Genomic DNA, 20,409 nt, shown 5'->3' with positions numbered 1-20,409 from the left:
CCTTTTTGCACAATATGTTTCCCTGACAATAGACTCCAACAACTAGTTCCTTTGAGACCAGCGCATTCTGCCTTGGGGGTTGCCGCTGTGTTGCGTGATGTTCAAGTGCAAGCTCTGGCGATGTGGGCAACTGAGAGCTTGATGGGTCCTCAATTTAAATCCTTCGAGGGCATCCACCCTGTCCTTCAAGCTCTCATATAAGCCCATAACAATGCCTGTTAGTATAACTGGATAGATTCCATCCACCCCCTAGTTGGCACCTGATTTCCTCGCACTCCTTACGTCGAGCACACACAAAGACATTCCCCTTGGCAATATCATTTCCCGTTCCTGATTGCCCCACAAACATCAAACAAGCAGTGCATTTCAATAGATTGTGATTCAGAGTACAATCGCCACAGAGCCACAACACTTACACTAGTTTGAGCCTTTTGCTTTGCTGCTCTGGTCTGAGTCACGATTTCTATTCAAGTTCAATAAAATTTCAATATAAAATATAACCCTAAACCTATATCCCAATGCTGTTATAACACTATATATATGTATTTCGGTATTGAATATTATCTCCAAGTTACGTTATGACTTTCTTATCCCCTTTCAACTTATATGTATTAATTTATGATGTTACGTTTGTAATAACTAGGTCGCTATATTTATTATTTAAAAAAGTACAATTCAATTGGCAATGAAATTTAATAAGATTAATAAATTTTACTGATTAATTGATACTACTATACTCGCTATCTAGTTTTCCGTTAAACCTTACGCTAGCACACGTTGTATCTTATAACAATGGCGATAAGTTACGAACGGTTAACCTACGGACACGAGGTGTTATTTACTTTCCAAATTTTGCTATCTAAATTCAAGATAAACCACGGAGCTTGACTAGATCTATAAGCTACTTATAGAAAATAATTTAATCTCACATTTAAGTCAATAAGGCGGCTAAGTGTAATTAAAAACTTTTCGTTCACGGGAGCTGCAAAACCTGTCCACACGTGGATTTGATACCCTTATCGATACTAAGTAATAACCTACAAAATCTCTATCTAAATTCAATTTAAACTAAAGTATTGTTACTAGGAATATACAGCAACTCTAAAAAATAAATTAATATGCCAATTTAAGTCAATAAAAAAGCAAAAACTTCTCTATTTGCTGGAGCCTCTTATAAACTTATACACTTGGTAGGGTTGAATTAAAAACAGTAGGGAAAGAAATTGGTTTGGGATTTATGATGTGGTTCTCTGTTAGCAAGGAAGGCCCATGGTGTTGTGATGATTTATCAAACATCTGCTTGTAGAGATAAGGAGGTCGTAATCCCACTGTATAAGGTAGTTGTAAGATCATACTTGGAATACTGTGTCCAGGTATGGAGACCACACCTCAAAAAAAAAAAAAAAAAAAAAGATATTGAGCTTCTTGAAAGAGTTTGAAGATAAGCAGTGCACCTGGTGATGTCTGTAAAAGGGTATCCACATGAGGGAAGACTGCATGTGTGGGCTGCATAGTTTTGGCTGCCAGGCACCTTAGAGAGTGACCTGATTGAGGTCTAGAAAGGTTCTAAGGGGACAGTAATATGAATAATGGTGAAATTGCACTGTTATAAATGATTCCAGAACAAATAATCATAAAATTAAAATTACAGGGAGAGAGGATTAGACTGATTTGGAGGGATATTTTTAACCTAGTGGACTTGGGATTAAGTTGTTTATTACTGGAATAAGTTAACCCCCTAGGTGGTTGCGGCTGACAGCTTGGGGAAATCAAAGGTCAGCTAGATAGTTACCTACATGAAGAAGGAATACAAAAGGTTTGGTTGAAGAGAGTCTCTGCAATCAGGAATTGGGCAAATTAACTTCTTATGCATTAGCAAGGGCACATGGTGCAAGAAAGCCAGCTTATATAGCATCAACCGAAAACAAAACACACACACACACACACACACACACACACACACACACACACACACACACACACACACACACACACACACCCTTTTCATTTCATCCATCCACTCACTCCAAACATCTGTCCAATTCTGCCTTGAATCTGATTAAGCTATTAACTTCCACAACACCATATGGAAGTTTGTTCCAGCAATCAACCACCTGCTGGCTAAAGGCAAACTTCCACACATCTATCCTACAACTGTCTTTCCTCAATTTGAATTTATGCTCTCTCAGGCAATTATTCTGAGCAAGAGGAAGAATCCTATCAGCAGTGAGCATGCTCAAACCATTTAAGGCTTTATACACCTCAATCAGATCATCTCGCAGGTGCCTAGTCTCCAGACACTGCAATTTGCAAAGCTTAAGCCTTTCTTTGTAAGAGCAACCCTTTGTTCCATTCACTAATCTTGTTGCCCTTCTCTGTACTTGTTCCAAGAGCTCTACATCCTTCTTAAAATGAGACCTCCAGACCTGTATACAGTACTCAAGATGTGGTCTGACCATTGCCTTATACAAGGGGATAATCACCTCCTTAACCCTGCTAGAAAAATTCCTATATATCATTGGCAAGACACCATGAGCTACTCTTGCAGACTGTCTGTACTGCTCAGAAAACTTCATATGTGCCTGCACAATTACCCCCAGGTCCTTTTCATTCTCTACCACTGTCAGTGTAGTACCACAGAGTTAATACGTTGCTCTGGGGTTACTGTTTCCGTTATGTAGTACTTTACATTTGTCAATGTTAAACTTCATTTGCCACCTCTCAGCCCATCTGCCCAACTTTTCTAGATCCTGTTGCAGCAGCATACTCTCATTAGTGTCCTTAACAACCCTGCCAACCTTCGTATCGTCTGCAAACTTGGACATTAAGCCTGATATACCATCATCAATATCATTTATAAATACAGAAAACAACAATGGACCCAACACTGAACCCTGAGGGACTCCACTAATAACATTAGTCCACGAAGGGCAGTGTCCATTGATTACCACTCTGTCTTCTCCCACTCAACCATCCCTTTATCCATAGTAGCAATTTGCCTCCAATGCCACACTGCTCCAATTTGTGCAGCAGTTTTCCATGTGCAAGAGTATCAAAAGCCTTTCTAAGATCCAAATATATGATATCAAAATTATTGTTTGCATCCAGTTCCTTTGTAACTACATCATAGTATCCAATCAAATTGGTCAGACAAGACTTCCCCTTAACAAACCCATGCTGTGTCCAAGCTATAACTGACGTCTTGTCTAGATGATCCTGCAGTGCTTCTTTAACGAGTGGCTCCATTAATTTCTCTGGAACAGAAGTTAAAAACTAACAGGTCTGTAATTACCTGTGTCTCCCCGTGATCCTCCTTACCAACCAATTCAAAAGAAGTTTATTATAAAATTACATAATATTTACAGTTAAAATTCATTAAAATAGATTATATTAAATTAAAACAAAAATACACCGATTAAAAGTGCTAAAAATATACATGAAAAAACTGAAAAATAAATAAGTACATAGTAGTTTTTGGCTACTGTAGGTAGCCTTTATTAACTAAAGTGGTTAGCGGTGGTGGCTTAAATATAGAACGAATATAGTTGATCATTAACTACTCTGCTGATCTTGATATCTGCAATTTTTGACATCATGCCCTCTGTCCCTTTGTTGATGTTATTTAAGAAAAGCAAAAACAAAGATGGTCCCAGTACCAATCCTTAGGGAACTCCACTTCTCCACTTCTTATCACTACTCTCACCCTCCTGCCCTGCAGCTATCTTGCAGTCCATCTAAGGATTTCCCTTGTGATTCCAACGTGTTCCAGATTATATAGTAATCACTTATGCAGGACTGATTCTAATGCTTTGTTGAAATCTAGGCTCAATGTGTTGGTAAGTTAAGAAAGTTTTTTTAAATTAGTGTCTTTAGGTAAAGAAAAAAAGTGACAAAAGGCACTTAAAAATTGCAAGAAAGGAATTTTTAAAAATGTCTCCTCTACTGATGATAAGCCTACCTCACTGTATGCTCTCTATTAAAATGAAAAAGTTTAACCATTAAAGCAAAAGTTTACTGTACTTTTATAAACAAATCTGCTTGCTTTTTTTTTTAAATGATACATATATACCAGAAATTATAGGCGGGATGATTGTAGTAGTCAGATTTTTAATGTAAACTATTTAGATTAAAATCTTGACTATAATTGTGATCATTAAAATCATCAAGAAAAATTGCTCAATGTTAGAAAAGTTAGATTGGAGAAAGTTGAGTTTCTAAGAAGGTAAGCCCAAAATTCCTGAATGATTTGAAAAGTTGAGAGAATGATAGAGTAGTTCCCTAATTAACATGTTTCTGACAACAAATATTGAAGTGCATCTATGCACCAGTACCAAAGCAAAAGAAATTATTGAAGAATAATTAGGACAAATAAGATGTTTTGGTTGTTGGTTACTGAGATTCTGTCAGAAAGAAGTAAGGGCACCTTGATAGATTGTAAATAAATAACAAATACATTTCTGTTTATTCTTAAGGCTGTGGACAGGAATTTACAGAATATTTGTTGTGTGTTCATGGTGAATTAATTATCGATGGTAGCCAAAATTTCAGCACCACACTTCATAAAGGCTGGGCATTTTTATTGGCAGCTTACAGGCCCAAACCTGCAACCTCCTTGTGATTGTACGTGTTAGCCATTTGACCAAAACTAGCCCTATCAAAATCTATAAAAATAAAAAATACCCCATGATTACTTGATGAGATAGTGACTTTTGGGATAATCCTTGTAGAAATTACATGGGTTATCCTAAAAGTAATGCACACTGTTCACATGCTCCTCACTCTATATGCCTATGCAACATTTATCAGGATAATAATTTAAAGTTTAACCTCAATTAGAGTACTTGAAATAGAGTTGCTGCATTGAATGTTTCTGTAGAGGCTTTTAAAAATGGATGGTGATGTTGCTACAAGTCAGGTTATCAAAATAAAAAGCTTTACATGGTGACACACGCACGCACGCACGCGCACACACGCACGCACGCACGCACGCGCAGGCACGTTATATCAAGTTAATTTGTTATTGATTTTATTATAATATAATGTTATACAGGTTAGTTATATCATTGTTGAATAATAATTTAGTACTGATATAACACTAACTGTGATAAGAAAAAATCATGACAGTTCATGACAGTTGGATGCTTGCAAAGATTTTGTTCAAACTGATAGTAAATGTGGTTTCCTAAGCAGCATTATTACTGGGAATGAGAGTCAGTGATGAAATTGAGAACTAAATACAGCAGATTGGTTTTCAAAATCTTTCCAAAGCTTGTATGAATGCTGTAGCCAGTACATTTGGTCCCTTAAGGACTATTTTGAAGCCATTGAATAAGAAAATATTTTACTTATTCATGTTTTACATTATTTGAATTTAGTCTTATTACTTTTTCTGCTTTGGTAAGTTAAGTAAGGTAAAACATGTTACAATGATTAAGTATATTTAAAACTTCATATAATTTTTCCAAATCCAATGTAATATGGATTTGTGTAATGATTATTGAATGGATTCTAACAATGATTTATAAATACATTAAATATTACATGATTTTGGTAATATGTATTTTGAAATTGTCTAATTTATTGCCTTATTTAGGAAACCAGGTAAATATGTGATTGTGCAAGGGAAACATTGTCTCAATATGGCCACTCATAATTATTTAGGGCTAATGGAAAATTTCAGATTAGAGGTAAAAGTAATTAAAATAAAATTAAAAATACAAATAATGATATATATATATATATATATATATATATATATATGAGCCCTTCAGAAGAAATGTGGTGTAAGCCACAGTTTTCTTGTTTTTAGAAATGAGAGGTTCTGACAGTTTGAATCTATAAAAAAATCAGGGTATTATGTAAAATTAAGACAATTGAATAAAAATCAACAGAATGGATAAAATTTTTATTACATTAAATTTTTTTTTCATCATGTTTATTATTGCTGAGCAGCAAATTTCCATCAAATTTCAAATTAGGGAAAAGCTTAACAGAAACCCACAAAATGTTAAAAAGCAATGGAAGTCAAAATATCAGACTTTAGTAATTTTAACTACTGAACTAATGAATTTTTATTGAAAGAAAACATGTTACAATTACAATGAAATTTTAACCCACAAAAATAAGTCAAAATATCAGAATGTAATAACTTTAAATACTGAACGAATGAATTTTTATTGAAAGAAAACATGTTACAATGAAATTTTAACCCACGAAATAACTTAATTGTAACATATCTTCATCATCACCTGTAAGTGGCCCAGTATCAGTTTTTTTTTTTTTTTTTTAAGTTCTGAAACAGGATGACACTGAAGAGAATGTCATAGATTGGCAAAAACACAGTTTGGCTGACTCTTCCTGTTACTATCCTTGTAAGAAAGTTTAAGGAGTGGCTTTCCTCACTCCACACTGAATATTGTAACTACTGTACTTTGCTTTCATTTTATGACTCATTTTTCTGGTGATTCTGTGTTTAAGTCACATCACGATAAGGAATGAATGAAAGGCTTTTTTCACAATTCTTTTATGAGCTTATACCAATTGTTTAGGAATGCAAATATCTTTCTGTTAAGGAGTGGCTTTCCTCACTCCACTCCACACTGAATATTGTAACTACTGTACTTTGCTTTCATTTTATCAGTAATGATCTACGATCAGTAATGTTGACAGATGATTCTCGATTTTGATTAATTTTCACCCACATTAAAGCAGCTTTTAAGCTTCTGTTTTGTCCACCGCAAGTATCGCTGTATGAAATTATATGCCTGGCATTGTTTGAAAACACATTGACCTTTTTTTTTGCAGACAAAGATCTATTTCCTAGAAACCTTATGAACCTTCAATTTTATCCCAAAGGTTGGGTGAAACTTGACTTACCACTTTATATGTGAAGACATTCTACCTAGGCGCCTCCGTAGCCAGGTGGGAAGGAGCAGCAGTGCGTAGCACACGCTTCTTGATTAGACCGGGGTTCGAGCCCGTCACCACCAAATACGGAGGATGCGGAAAGGTCATTCAGGGAATGACCACCGCATATCCCGGAGCAATATGGCCTTAGTTGCTAATGCTCCTAAAAACCAAATAACAACAAATAACAACATTCTACCTTTGTCTTTGGGGTTAAGTCAAATGCTGCTCCGCAAAGTCAGTGAATAGGTTTAAGAGTTGTTCCACTTTATCTTCAAACAGAGCACATTTTAAACGAGAACATAGACTAAGTCAAAAACTGATTTTCATTAAATTATACCACATTTTTTTTTCTCTGAAGGGCTCGTATAATGAGGGGCATATTCCTGTACCCACTACAGTTTTTGCTAATTTTTCAGCAAGTTTTTTAGTCAGTTTTGTATAACTTAATTCTTATATAGTGAGTTTTGCTGCTCATTTTTATACATGATTTCAGATTTTTTGTACCTCAAGTGAACAAGATATAAATATCAAATTGCAAATGTGGAAATCAAAATATGGAGATTATTGAGAGTATAAACATTTAATAGACCTTAATATAACCAATAATTTAATTTTCCTATCCTTTTATCATGTAATTCATAGCATTTATCATGTAATTCATATCAGAAGGGTATCCGATCCATGTATTGGACAAGATTTTGCAGCTTCGGCAAACGCTAAGGTTTTGATTATATTTAGCCGTTTTATTGACTTAAGTGTTATATTAAATTATTTTCTATAAGTAGCTTATAGACCTAGTCAAGGTCCTTGGTTTGTTTTGAATTTAGATAGCGATTTTGAAAGTTAATTAATACTTAGTGACCATAGATTTACCATTTGTAACTTGCCATCATTGTTATAAGATACAATGTATATCCCGAACTACATAGTGTAAGGTTTAACGTAAAACTAGATAGCGAAACACGTATCGCTGTATTAGAAATCTGTTAGCTTAGTATAGTATTATCAATTAATCAGTAAAATTTATCAATCTTATTAAATTTCATTGTCAATTAAATTGTACTTTTTTAACTAAATACATATAACGACCTACATTTTACAAGCATAACATTATAAATCAATACATATAACTTGACAGGCGATACGAAAGTCATATAACGTAACTCGGAGATAATACTCAATACTGAAATATATATATATATATATATATATATTTATTTACCAAATCCCTAGCATTTTTTTACCTGACTCACCCTGCTAGTTGCGGGCATTTTGTATAACTATCACATCCATTTATGCATATTTAATTCAGTATATTAATACAACTTATATAGTGTTATAACTACATTGGGATATAAGTTTAGGGTTATATTTTTGTACTGAAATTGAAATTGTATCAAAATCATAACTCAGACCAGAGCAGCAAAGCAAAAGGCTCAAGCTAATAGGAATGCCGTGGCTTAGGGGAGAACTGAGTGCGGCGGTTGTCATCTGAATCACACAGCCTTTTGAAATGTACTGCTTGCTTGATGTTTGTGGAGCAATCAGGAACGGGACATGATATTACAAGAGGTGTGTGTGTGTGTGTGTGTGTGTGTGTGTGTGTGTGTGTGTGTGTGTGTGTGTGTGTGTGTGTGTGTGTGTGTGTGTGCGTGCGCGTGTGTGTGTGTGTGTGTGTGTGTGATGTAAGGAATGTGAGAAAATCAGGCAGAAACTCACCATTGTTATGGGCCTGTATGAAAGCTTGAAGGACAGGGTGGATGTCCTCAAAGGATTTAAATTGTGGGCCCATCGAGCTCTCAGCTGTCCACATCAACTCCAGAGCTTGCACTTGAACATAACACAACACAGGCAAACCCCCAAGGCAGAATGCACTGGTCTTAAAGGAACTAGTTGTTGTCAGTGGCTCTATTGTCAGGAAAATGGGAAACATATTGTGCAAAAAGGATAGGTGGAACAGGACCAGGGTATGTCTGCCAGGGTCAAAGGTTGATGACGTAGAACAAATATCATCTTTTAAGGGCACAAAAAGTGATATTGTTGTGCACGTTGGCACTAATGATATTAAGAGTTGAAGACCGGCAGAATTACTTAAAAAGTACAGGTCAGTGTTGAAAAAAAGCCATGAGTTAGGGTTGAAGTTGAAAGTGTCCTGCAATTCTGCCCAGCCTACCTATAGCCTCAGCAGCTTATGCACCATTAAACCTCCATAACACACACACACACACACAATTCTGCCCAGACATGATAGGAGGGAGTATATGATGAGTGCTTTGTCAATCAATTCGGCCTTGAAGAGATTGTGCAAGGCCCAAGGGATAGAATTTTTCTCGGCCTGGTCTGTGCTTGTTAACAGGAGAGACTACTTCTACAGGATTAGGATCACTTAAACAGAAAGGGTGCAAGAATATTTGCTGATGCTATTGAGGCAGTGTTAGGTGGGTCGGAAAACTGCTAGCTTAGTGGGATACACGGACTGATAGATTAACAGTAGCCACTGGTAGAGATGAAAGTGATTCTCGCACTGCTTCTATTGGAATGAGCAGCAGTCTGGAAAACAAGGTGCAGGGGATTCCAGAGACTGCTGGGAGTCATTGTGGAACAAGTAAATACATGGGCTTGTAGGTACCTAAGAATAGGAACAGGTGCATGTATACTTGTGTGTTCACCAATGCTAGGGGTTTGGTAATGGGAAAGCAAAATTGAGAGTAGGAGTGTGTTATAGGCTTAATGACTCTGATGAGTAAAATAAACAACTGTACAGAGAAATAGTTGGCCAGTAAATCAGTGTCTTATAATCGGGGATTTTAATTTCCCAGATATTGACTGGAATTTGGGGGTTGGTCACTCGCACACTAGCAAGGATTTTATGGATTTATTGGATGATTGTTTTCTACAGCAGCATGTTCGGAAGGCAACTAGAGGGAGTAATACTCTTGATCTGATTATCAGTAGTGATTCGTCATGCATTAAGAATCTGCAGATAAAGGAACCAGTAGGTGGCAGTAATCACAATGTGCTGAAGTGGGATTTACACAAAGAGGTAACTACCATCAGGGGTAAAGGGAATAGTTTTTGCTTTCGTAAAGGTGACTTCGGTGGTCTGAGACCGTATTTAAATTCTATACGGTGGAATCAACTGATAATACCAACAGCAAATTCAAAATGGCAAGCATTCAAAGAATTAATCTTGGAAGCTACTAGGCTTTTCATACGAATTAAGAAATATTGTTCAAGGTGTAGCCCTAAATGGATCTCAGATAAATTAATGAGATATGTGGCTGAGAAGAAAAATGCATGGGATACATATAGATTAGCAGGTGATACGGAAGCCTATGATTGATATAAGCTGCTCTGTAACCAAGTCACAAAGGAGATTAGGCAGGCAAAGGCAGATTACGAGAAATCTTTGGAAAAGGATGCAAAGAAAAACAGCAAAGAGTTCTTTACTTATGTAAACTCTAGAAGGAAGGGGATGAATCAAATTGGGCCACTTGATATCGATGGTTCAACTGTTGATGATCCTGCTCAGGTAGCTAACAAACTAAATGAATATTTTGCATCTACAATCACACATGAGTTATTCAGGGAGGGGAATGCCATAGATAAATTAAATTCTGGCAGTGAACTAGATGATTTTGTAATAACTGAGAGTAAAGTGGAGGAGAAATTGTTGAAGATAAACATAAAAAAGGCACCTGGTGTGGATGGGATCTATCCAGTTATATTAGAGGCAGCAAAAGAAGTAAGCAAATCTTTAGCCATAATTATGAGAGCTTCACTGGACTCAGGAGAAGTATCCATGGACTGGAGATGTGCAAATGTGACCACAATTCACAAAGGAGGATCAAAGGGTGACACAAATAATTTCAGACCTGTTAGTTTTTTTAGTAATTCTGTTAGTAATTTCAGAGCCTCTGTAGTCAGGTGGGCAGGAGCGGCCGTGCGTAGCACACGCTTCTTGATTAGACCGGGATTTGAGCCCGTGACCAACAAAAATGGATGCAGAAAGGTCAGGGAATGACCACCGCATATTCCCTGAGCAATATGGCCTTAGTTGCTAATGCTCCTTAAAAAAAAAAGAAGAAAAAAAAAGTAATTTCAGACTTCCGTTCCAGGGAGAATAATTGAGTCACTGGTTAAAGCAGCATTGCAGGATCATGTAGACAAGACTGTAGTAATAATTCAGACATAGCATGGGTTTGTCAAGGGGAAGTCTTGTCTGACCAATTTTATTGGATACTATAACATGGTCGCAAAGGAACTGGATGCAAAAAATAATTTTGATTGGATACCAGAACATGGTCGCAAAGGAACTGGATGCGAAAAATAATTTTGATATGATTTATTTGGATCTTAGAAAGGCATTTGATAGTGTTGCACGTGGAAGACTGCTTCACAAATTGGAGCAGTGTGGCATTAGAGGCAAATTGCTGCTATGGATAAAGGGATAGTTGAGTGGGAGAAAACAGAGTGGTAATCAATGGACACTGCTGTTCGTGGATTAACATTATTAGGGGAGGAGTCCCCCAGGATTCAGTGTTGGGTCCATTGTTGTTTTCTGTATTTATTAATGATATTGATGATGGTATATCAGGTTTAATGTCCAATTTTGCAGATGATACGAAGGTCGGCAGGGTTGTTAATGACAGTACGCTGCTGCAACAGAATCTAGAAAAGTTGAGCAGATGGGTTGAGAGGTGGCAACTGATGTTTAACATTGATAAACGTAAAGTACTGCATAGGGGAAGCAGTAACCCAGAGTAACGTATTAACCGTGTTGTACTGCACTGACAGTGGTATAGAATGAAAAGTACGTCAGTAAATGTGTAGGCAGATATGAAGTTTTTTGAGCAGTGCAGACGGTCTGCAAGAGTGTCTTGCAGACTCTCATGGTGTCTTGTCAATGATATATAGGAATTTTTTAGCAGCGATAAGGAGGTGACTATCCCCTTGTATAAGGCAACGATCATGCCACACCTTGAGTACTGTATACAGGTCTAGAGGCCTCATTTTAAGAAGGATGTAGAGGTGCTGGAACGAGTACAGAGAAGGGCAGCAAGATTAGTGAATGGAACAAAGGATTGCTCTTACGAAGTAAGGCTTAAGTTTTGCAAATTACAGTGGCTGGAGACTGTCTCCAGACACTAGATAAACCAGAACCTGCACTGGCTACAACATTGACCAATATTCACTAACATTCTATTTTATTTTGCAACTAATATTAGCACAAATCATGATAATCACTCCAATGGTTTTTTAACCTGTTTAGGCCTGTTCTGGTGCAGAAATAAGAGGAGCTATTTTCTGCCAAAATTAACACCTCTACAGGTAATTAACCAGTTTTATAATTTCAAAAATTCACAGTCGTAATTTTAGAGTGTGCATCTTTGGAATTTTAGACTGTGCATAGCCAAAAAAAAAAAAAAAAAACCTTTCATCCATCCATACATCCTTGAATTTATTTGTTGTTGTTTTTTGGTTTTTAGGAGCATTAGCAACTAAGGCCATATTGCTCCGGGATATGCGGTGGTCATTCCCCGACCTTTCCACATCATCCGTATTTGGTGGTGACGGGCTCGAACCCCGGTCTAATCAAGAAGCGTGTGCTACGCACTGCTGCTCCTTCCCACCTGGCTACGGAGGCGCCTTGAATTTATTTAAGCTGTCAACTTCGACAACAACAACAAATGGAAGTTTATTCGAGCAATCAACCATCCACTGGCTAAAGATAAATTTTCTCACATCTGTTCTACAAGTGACTTTCCTGAATTTGAATTTATGCCCCCTCAGGTGTGGAATCTGAGCAAGAGGATGAATCCCATCAGCAATCAGCTTGCTCAAACCATTCAAGGCCTTATACACCTTCAGATCACCTTGCAGGTGCTTGGTCTCCAGACCCTTCAATTTGCAGAACTTCAGCCTTTCTTGGTAACAGCAACCCTTTGTTCCACTCACTAATCTCGTTACCCTTTTCTGCACTCATTCCAGCAGCCCTACATCATTTCCTAAAATGAGGCCTCCAGACCTGTATGCAGTGCTCAAGGTGTGGCCTGGCCATTGCCTTATACAAGTGGATAATCACCTCCTTATCCCTGCTAGCAAAATTCCTATATATCATCGACAAGACCCCATGAGCTACTCTTGCAGCCTGTTTGCACTGCTCAGAAACTTCATATCTGAGTTTACTCCCAGATCCATTCTCCACTACCTTGAGCATAGTGGAGAATTGTTTTGGATGCATATTATACAAAAGTTGTAATTCCATAAATATCTATCCAACTGTCAAATATCTGGTTTTGTGCCAAATTGAATCCAATTTTAATCCAGTTATGAATTAGCACAATCTGTCATATATATAAATATTATTTTTATGCTGTCATTGTTCCGAAAGTGCCAGAGGCACTCATACAGCCTCACTGTTGTTCATATCTAAATAAGTGTTAATATAACTTGGAAATTATGCTATGTGATGATTATCTTTGGATTAATTTTGGTATGAACCACTCTTTTACCTCATGGATAATGAAAAATTAGTTTATTAATTAAGTGCTTTAACCTAATTCTTGTTTATGTTCTTATTTATACTCCGTCACTACCACCAAGTCAGAGGTGTTTACAACAATCATGAATATAATTGTTAATGGTATTTAGCATAGAAGCCGTCTCTCTATAGAAGCCGTCTCTCTATAGCATCCCTATAGAAGCCGTCTCTCCCGTTGACAGCTTCTATAGGGATGACTATTGATGATCCTGAATTCTCTTAAGAAACACTATACTGCACAATAATGTATAAAATATTGGTGTAAATACACCATAGTGAACTCACAATGAAAAACCACATAAATAGTGTAAAGGCATCAATTTAATTAATGTATTGCACTATATCAAATAAGTGATGCTTTACTAATAGAGAAGACTATTGTTACTTATTCTCAGTGGACACCACCGCCCAATGCCTTCACATTACTTATGTAGTTTATCATTATGAGTTCACTGTGGAGTATTTACACCGATATTTTATAGTTTATTTTAAACTCATAATATATTATGCCTTAAGCATTTATATTTTATTTAAGTATTATACTGCACAATAATGCAAAACTCAGATCAGAAATTCAGAGATGCCCCAATTTTTCATGGGTCCATACCATTCACTAATCAGAAATCATGTTAATGTTAGTAAAATACTATATAAATTATTCTGCATTTTGTATAACTTTTAATGACTGTGAATTGTTAAAGTTGGTGTTTATTGGAGGGGTATGCATTGCCCCTACTACAGTATTACTAATTACTAAAAATATATTTTTAAAAAATTTTTTTGTGTTTATTATTGTTGGTACATATGCTTTATACTATAATAACCATTTATAAGAACTGCCACATTTTAACTTTTTAAGATACACCATACTGTGTAATGCAAAACTGATGAACTTGTAACCAACTACCATACCTGGTAGTAAGTATTATATTAGATTAAGTTAATAAACATTATATTACAATGAACACAGTGTTTATATAATTTTTTTTATTGTTTGACAACTTCATTGGTTGATTTTGACTTGGGTTAATTCATAGGTAGAATGCCAGACTAACTTCTTTTATGTCTGAATTTTTGTTTTTCTGGCTGGATTAAGGTCCCAGTTGAGCCAGAAAAATGAATATTTACTTATGTCATGTGTGCATTATGCATGCATATGCACACATATACACTGGTGTTCAAAGAAACTGCATCACTTAGTAATTTCGCATTTCTAACCCTTTTTCGCAATGGCATGTTACATTAATGACTAACATCATAAGTAGAAATATAAAGAAAAGATATTTATTAATAGTTAAGGCAAAGTTAAGTAATGTTTGACAGGTGCTCTCAAAATATTCTAAAAATGAACATTTGCAACGTTCATACAACAGTTTTGGTAAACACGAGAATTATGGCTGAAATGTTATCAGAAGCCCTCAATTTGCTTCAGTTTATCATTTTAAATGGAAAACAAAATGAAAAGTTGACCAGGTGCAAACTAATATTTAGGTGAACTGCCTCTGGCCCTGATGACAGCAGCACACCATTGAGGCATTGATAAGATCAATTTCTGAAGATAATCAACTGATAGTTCATGGTTTCAAACATGAATTATGGTTTCCTGAAGTTAACAAAGGGTCTTTTTATTTCTTTCTGGTAGCTGCAGATTCCACACAATGCTAACAGTTCTCTATAGGATTCAGGGCTGAGCTGTTTCCTGGCCAGCTAAGAGTTGTAATGCCGTTCTTCCAACCATTTTTTCACCTGTAACAACTGTAAACACATTACTGTCAAATCTCTAATGCAGAAATTAAACTAAAGTAACTACAGAAGTGCCTACTTACACTTTTTTTTTTGCCCGATGACAAGGAGCAGAGTTGTCCTGAAAGATGCAGTTACTCGGCAGGTTGAAATAATCTCTAATGGTTGGCAGCAATTTGCCTTCCAATATAGCCAGGTATCCATTGGCATTTACAGAACCTTTTATAAACTGAGGTGACCTACTCCCCAATACGAAATGTGCTCATATCATTTGGCTGGTAGGGAATTTCATTGTAGACACCATACAGTCTGGATGGTATTCTTCACCATATTTACGGCGAATAGTTTGTCTCCCATCAGAGCCATGCAGGTTGAATTTCTTCTCATCTGAGAAAATAACTGAATTCCACTGCTTGGGGGGTCCATTTGACATGCTCCTTACACCAAATTAATTGGGCCTTTTGCATTTTTTGCGTGAGGAGGGGCTTCTTCTTAGGAAGACAGGCTACAAGTCCATTTTTGAAGAGGCATCTTCTGACTGTTACTGCACTTGCTACCACTCCTGTATGTTCTTCCCATTCTCTTTTCAGCTCAGACGAAGAAGCTTTACAGTTTTTAAGGCACAAGCACTTCAAAACAAGGTCCTGTTTTGGCATAGAGACTCGTTTGAGTACGGTTCCTTTTTTCCTATCAGCAGAACCAGTATTCTTCGAAAGAAATCTACTCACTGTCGACTGATTACAAGACACTCTATAAGCAATATGATGGGAAGAACATCCTTCCTCACGTAAAACAACAGTAGCACTCTTTATTCATGGTGTCAACTGCACGTAACTCTCCATCCTGACACAAGCAAGTAATGACTGAAGCTCTTGCAGAACGTGTATAGTTGAAAGTAACAGCCGATGCAATATTACGTCATCACATACACGTGATAATCTTATCTGATGCAATCTGTAAGAAATATTATTTATATTTACGTTATTCGGATGACAATTACAATTTTAATCTTGAATACACTTGAATCCAATTGAATCTTGTTAATACAAAGTTCAAGGACCTAAATTTTCACGTTATGTAATAATGAGGTTTGTAGTAACGAGGTTCTCCAAAAGTGTCACAATTTTACCCCCTTTTTTTTTTTTTATACGTACTGTATATCTAAGAATAATAATAAATAGTAATAATATCAAAAATAAATTATTTTAAATTAATAAAATAAAATAAAAACAAAGTGCTTGTCTAACAATACGGTAATAGGAATAATATTTTTTAAAGATTTTATTTTATTTGTAAGATAAACTAAGAAAAAAGCAATTCATAGAAATAAAAATATTGTACAGTATATATTTTGATATATACAATATTTTAGTATCACAGTAAATAGAATTTTTCTAAATGTAAAAGGAGACATACCTTTTACATTTAGAAAATGTAAATTTTTTAAACTTTTTAATAAATTAATCTGATTTAAAGAAAGAATCCAATGTTGTTTGAACAGTTTTTGTCCTATATGCATTTTTAACTATAGCACAGACATTATCAAATGCAATAGTTATTTCTTTATCAATGTTACTGCAGGCCAACACATTCTTTATTATGTTCAATGCATTTTGGGCATCTTTTTTAGATGGTAGTGTATGCACTTCTTCACTTTTGCTGTCGCTGGTAACAAAAACATCATCATTTTGTTTGGTGCTCAGCAGACCTTCTGGTGTTGGCATTGCAGTGGTAGCAACTTCATCATCCACCTTCACAAATGGTGCCTCTGTAGCCAGGTGGGCAATAGCAGCGTAGCACACACTTCTTGATTAGACCGGGGTTCGAGCCCGTGACCACCAAATACGGAGGATGCGGAAAGGTCAGGGAATGACCACTGCATAACCCTGGAGCAATATGGCCTTAGTTGCTAATGCTCCTAAAAACCAAATAACAAACAACAAACCTTCACAAACTCTTCAAATTCGCCAACAGAATCCATATGCTCCTTCAAATTCCTCCATTCCTCAATGTTGCTATCATATTCATTTGCTGGACCATGTTTTTCGATGATATTCTCTCCAAAGCTACTCTTTCTGAAGCAGTTGATTATTACACTTGATGCAATACTGTCCTAAGCAATAATAAGATTATGGATAGCATCCAAGACATTCCAATTTAGCTGTAAATTGTTCGCTCCTATGTTGTGGATCAAGTACCTTATCATGCAGGCTCTGTATGCTCTCTTGAGGTTATAAATAATGCCTTGATCCAGGGGTTGCATTAAACTGGTGGTATTGGGGTTAAAAACAACCGTATATTTGTCAACTTAAGTGTCTTGCCAGAATGTGCTATACAACAATCTAGAATCATCAGAATGTACCTTTTTTCTGAAGCCATTCTTCTGTACACTTTTGATAACCAAGACTGAAATTTTGACCATAAACCAAGCACTTCTGTTGGCCTCATAATTGCAGGGAAGTTGGTTAACTGCTTTGAAACATCTTGGCTTGGAAAACTTACCAATCACAAGTGAGCATAGTTTTGTACTGCCATCTGAATTGCAGCATAACAGAACAGTGAGTTTTTGTTTACTAAATTTAAAAATATCCTTTGCCTAATTTTTTTCAAGAATGGACCATGCAGAACACAACCAGTCTGTAGCCTTTTCTTTGTTGACTAATCCAGACTCACCGCAAACATGGTGCCTCCGTAGCCAGGTGGGAAGGAGCAGCAGTGCGTAGCACATGATTCTTGATTAGACCAGGGTTCGAACCGTCACCACCAAATATGGCGCCTCCGTAGCCAGGTGGGAAGGAGCAGCAGTGCGTAGCACACGTTTCTTGATTAGACCGGGGTTCGAGCCCATCACCACCAAATACGAAGGATGCGGAAAGGTCAGGGAATGACCACCGCATATTCCAGGAGCAATATGGCCTTAGTTGCTAATGCTCCTAAAAACCAAAATAACAACAATAATAATATAACCGCAAACATTTCACGAAACCAAGTTATTGCGGTCTTTAAATCTTTGGAGCCAGCCACTGCTGCATTTGAAATTTCTAATTCCACGTTAGTGAGGTAGATAATTTGCTTTTTCTTATAAAATCAGACCTGATATTGGCAAATTAGATGCAAGCATTTGTTGGTACTACTTGAAAAGTTTTGTTTCAAGCTCCTCGTTTTTTGCACCGTGAATTCATTTCCTGTTTTTCATTGCTGCTCCAGTGTCACACACTTCTTCAAGTCTTTTTCAGTTTTTCAGTATTGTAGATAAAGTATATAAAGGGATGTTGTATTCCTTTGCAATGTCCTTTTTGCTAAATTCAATCCTATCAGCCTCTTGTGTAATTTTTAGTTTAATTTTCAGGCTTAATTCCATCCGTTTACATTTTGTCACCATAACACTGCTAGATAAGATTTAATATAAACAAATTTTAAATTAATTTAAAGACAAGTTCCAAAAAAGACATCAGTTCAGATAAAATGGCACAAAAAAATAGATTGCTGTATACGGTAGCAAAAGAATCTTTGAACTGGGGTAACAATTGCAACTAACCTTATTCCCATGGAGAGCAAGGGAGTGCATGTAAGCAACTTAGAAAAACTTTTTATTCTTTTGTTAATTTAACAACTCAACCTTCAGAAAGATGTTTTTCAGAGTGCACTTGACGTTGTAGCTTCCATAAACTGCTTTTGTTTACACAAAACTAATTTCTAACAAGTCAGTGCCATCCTTTGGGAAGTAGAGTCGAGTGGCCAGAGCCGATAATCGGACAGCCCTGCCAAGATTTGTATTAAACATACAAAATTACAATATTTATTTCTCACGGGGTGAAAAAGAACTTTGTAATACCTATTAACCGAATTTTGTAATAAACAAATATATTTACATAGAAAAGCCTATCCTTTCACAGGGGAATGGTATGTGCTTGAGTACTTTTTATAAAATGAATTTGTATTTACACGATTTTACTGTATATATATATATATATTTTTTTTTTTCATTGTAGTTTCTATCTTTATCTGTAGGAAGCAGCACTCAGAGGTTTAAGAAAGTATGGAGTGGGATCATGTGGTCCAAGAGGTTTTTTTGGAACTGTAGGCAAGTGTTTTTAATTTAAAAAAAAAAAATTGAAAAATATAGTTAAAGTTCTAGTTTATTTTACCAGAAAAGCAAAATATTTCTGTACATTACGTTTGACACTATGTCAAGTTCGAATACCTGAAACTTAGAACAGTGGAAACTTTTCTTGTCATCTGTAAATGTGAGGTCATGCTTTGATGTCAACATATCTTGACATTCAAAGATTGCTTCACAGCATGTGATGCACTTACTTATGGCATGCAGAAATAGCTAGATGATAGTCCTAGTACACTTTTTATTGTGAGTATAATGTGATGACACATTTTTTATTATTTCAAAGGATTAGTTATAATGTTATTATTATAATAAATAATTAATGTGTAATAATTGTTATAATAACATGCATTTAAATATTTTGTGTGTTACAAAGAAAATGGTGTATTTGTTTATGTAAAATACATAATTGCCAATTTTTAATTTTTGCATAAAATTTATTGAAAATACATTATTACAATAACAGCCCAAATATTTCTATATATCAGACTTGGCACTAGACTAGTTGTTTCAAGGATAGGAACTTGACTTTGATGTTTAATATGGAGTGTTCAAAGAGTATCTCACAGTACACAAGGTACTGGCATGCAACCTTAGTCAAATATGATGGTTCCAATATAGATTGATGTAATTTTAGTGCAAACTTTTAGTGTCAGTATAGGATGAATGACAACTTTTTTACAATTATTTCAAAGTATTACCGATTATCTATGTTAGTACACGATTCTTCATATTAACATAGAAGCACACTAATGTATATAATCGCTTTAGCATATTTCTAATGTTTGTTTGTTTGTTTATGCAACTTTTTAATTTTTCTGTACAAATTTTATATGATAATATGATTTAAAAGCAAAAGTGGAGAGAATGACCGATTTCCCTAGAAAAGAATGAAGTCCATGTTGGTTGCAGCTAACAATGCCAGATATAGGGATTTCAGAGAAAATCAGCACTATATATCTGCCGCAACAGTGGCAGATATCATGGGTTATATGACAACTAATATCGAGAGAGAGTGTATGGGAAATCTCCCTCTCTAGCTACATAAGGTCAGAGGAATTTGCATGATAGAGATCCATAAAGAGAAAGTCTA

At 35.9% G+C, this 20,409-nt stretch overlaps 1 protein-coding gene across 5 annotated transcripts in view; it reads left to right on the top strand.

The window, feature by feature from the left end:
- Spt-I (serine palmitoyltransferase subunit I) overlaps window positions 1-20,409 on the top strand; it is a 275,614-nt gene that overhangs the window by 70,427 nt on the left and 184,778 nt on the right. For all 5 annotated transcript variants that reach the window (XM_090381900.1, XM_090381899.1, XM_090381901.1 and 2 more), the window contains exons 5-6: window positions 5,594-5,687; window positions 19,208-19,280. In XM_090381900.1, the coding sequence (XP_090238026.1) occupies window positions 5,594-5,687; window positions 19,208-19,280 (167 nt within the window). The remainder of the gene's footprint in view (window positions 1-5,593; window positions 5,688-19,207; window positions 19,281-20,409) is intronic.

Source organism: Mastigoproctus giganteus, chromosome 9, assembly GCF_048544385.1.
Source record: "Mastigoproctus giganteus isolate SK-2022 chromosome 9, ASM4854438v1, whole genome shotgun sequence".
Taxonomy (NCBI): domain Eukaryota; kingdom Metazoa; phylum Arthropoda; class Arachnida; order Uropygi; family Thelyphonidae; genus Mastigoproctus; species Mastigoproctus giganteus.
The sequence above is the reverse complement of the archived record's forward strand: the minus strand, read 5'-3'. Positions and strand labels throughout refer to the sequence as shown.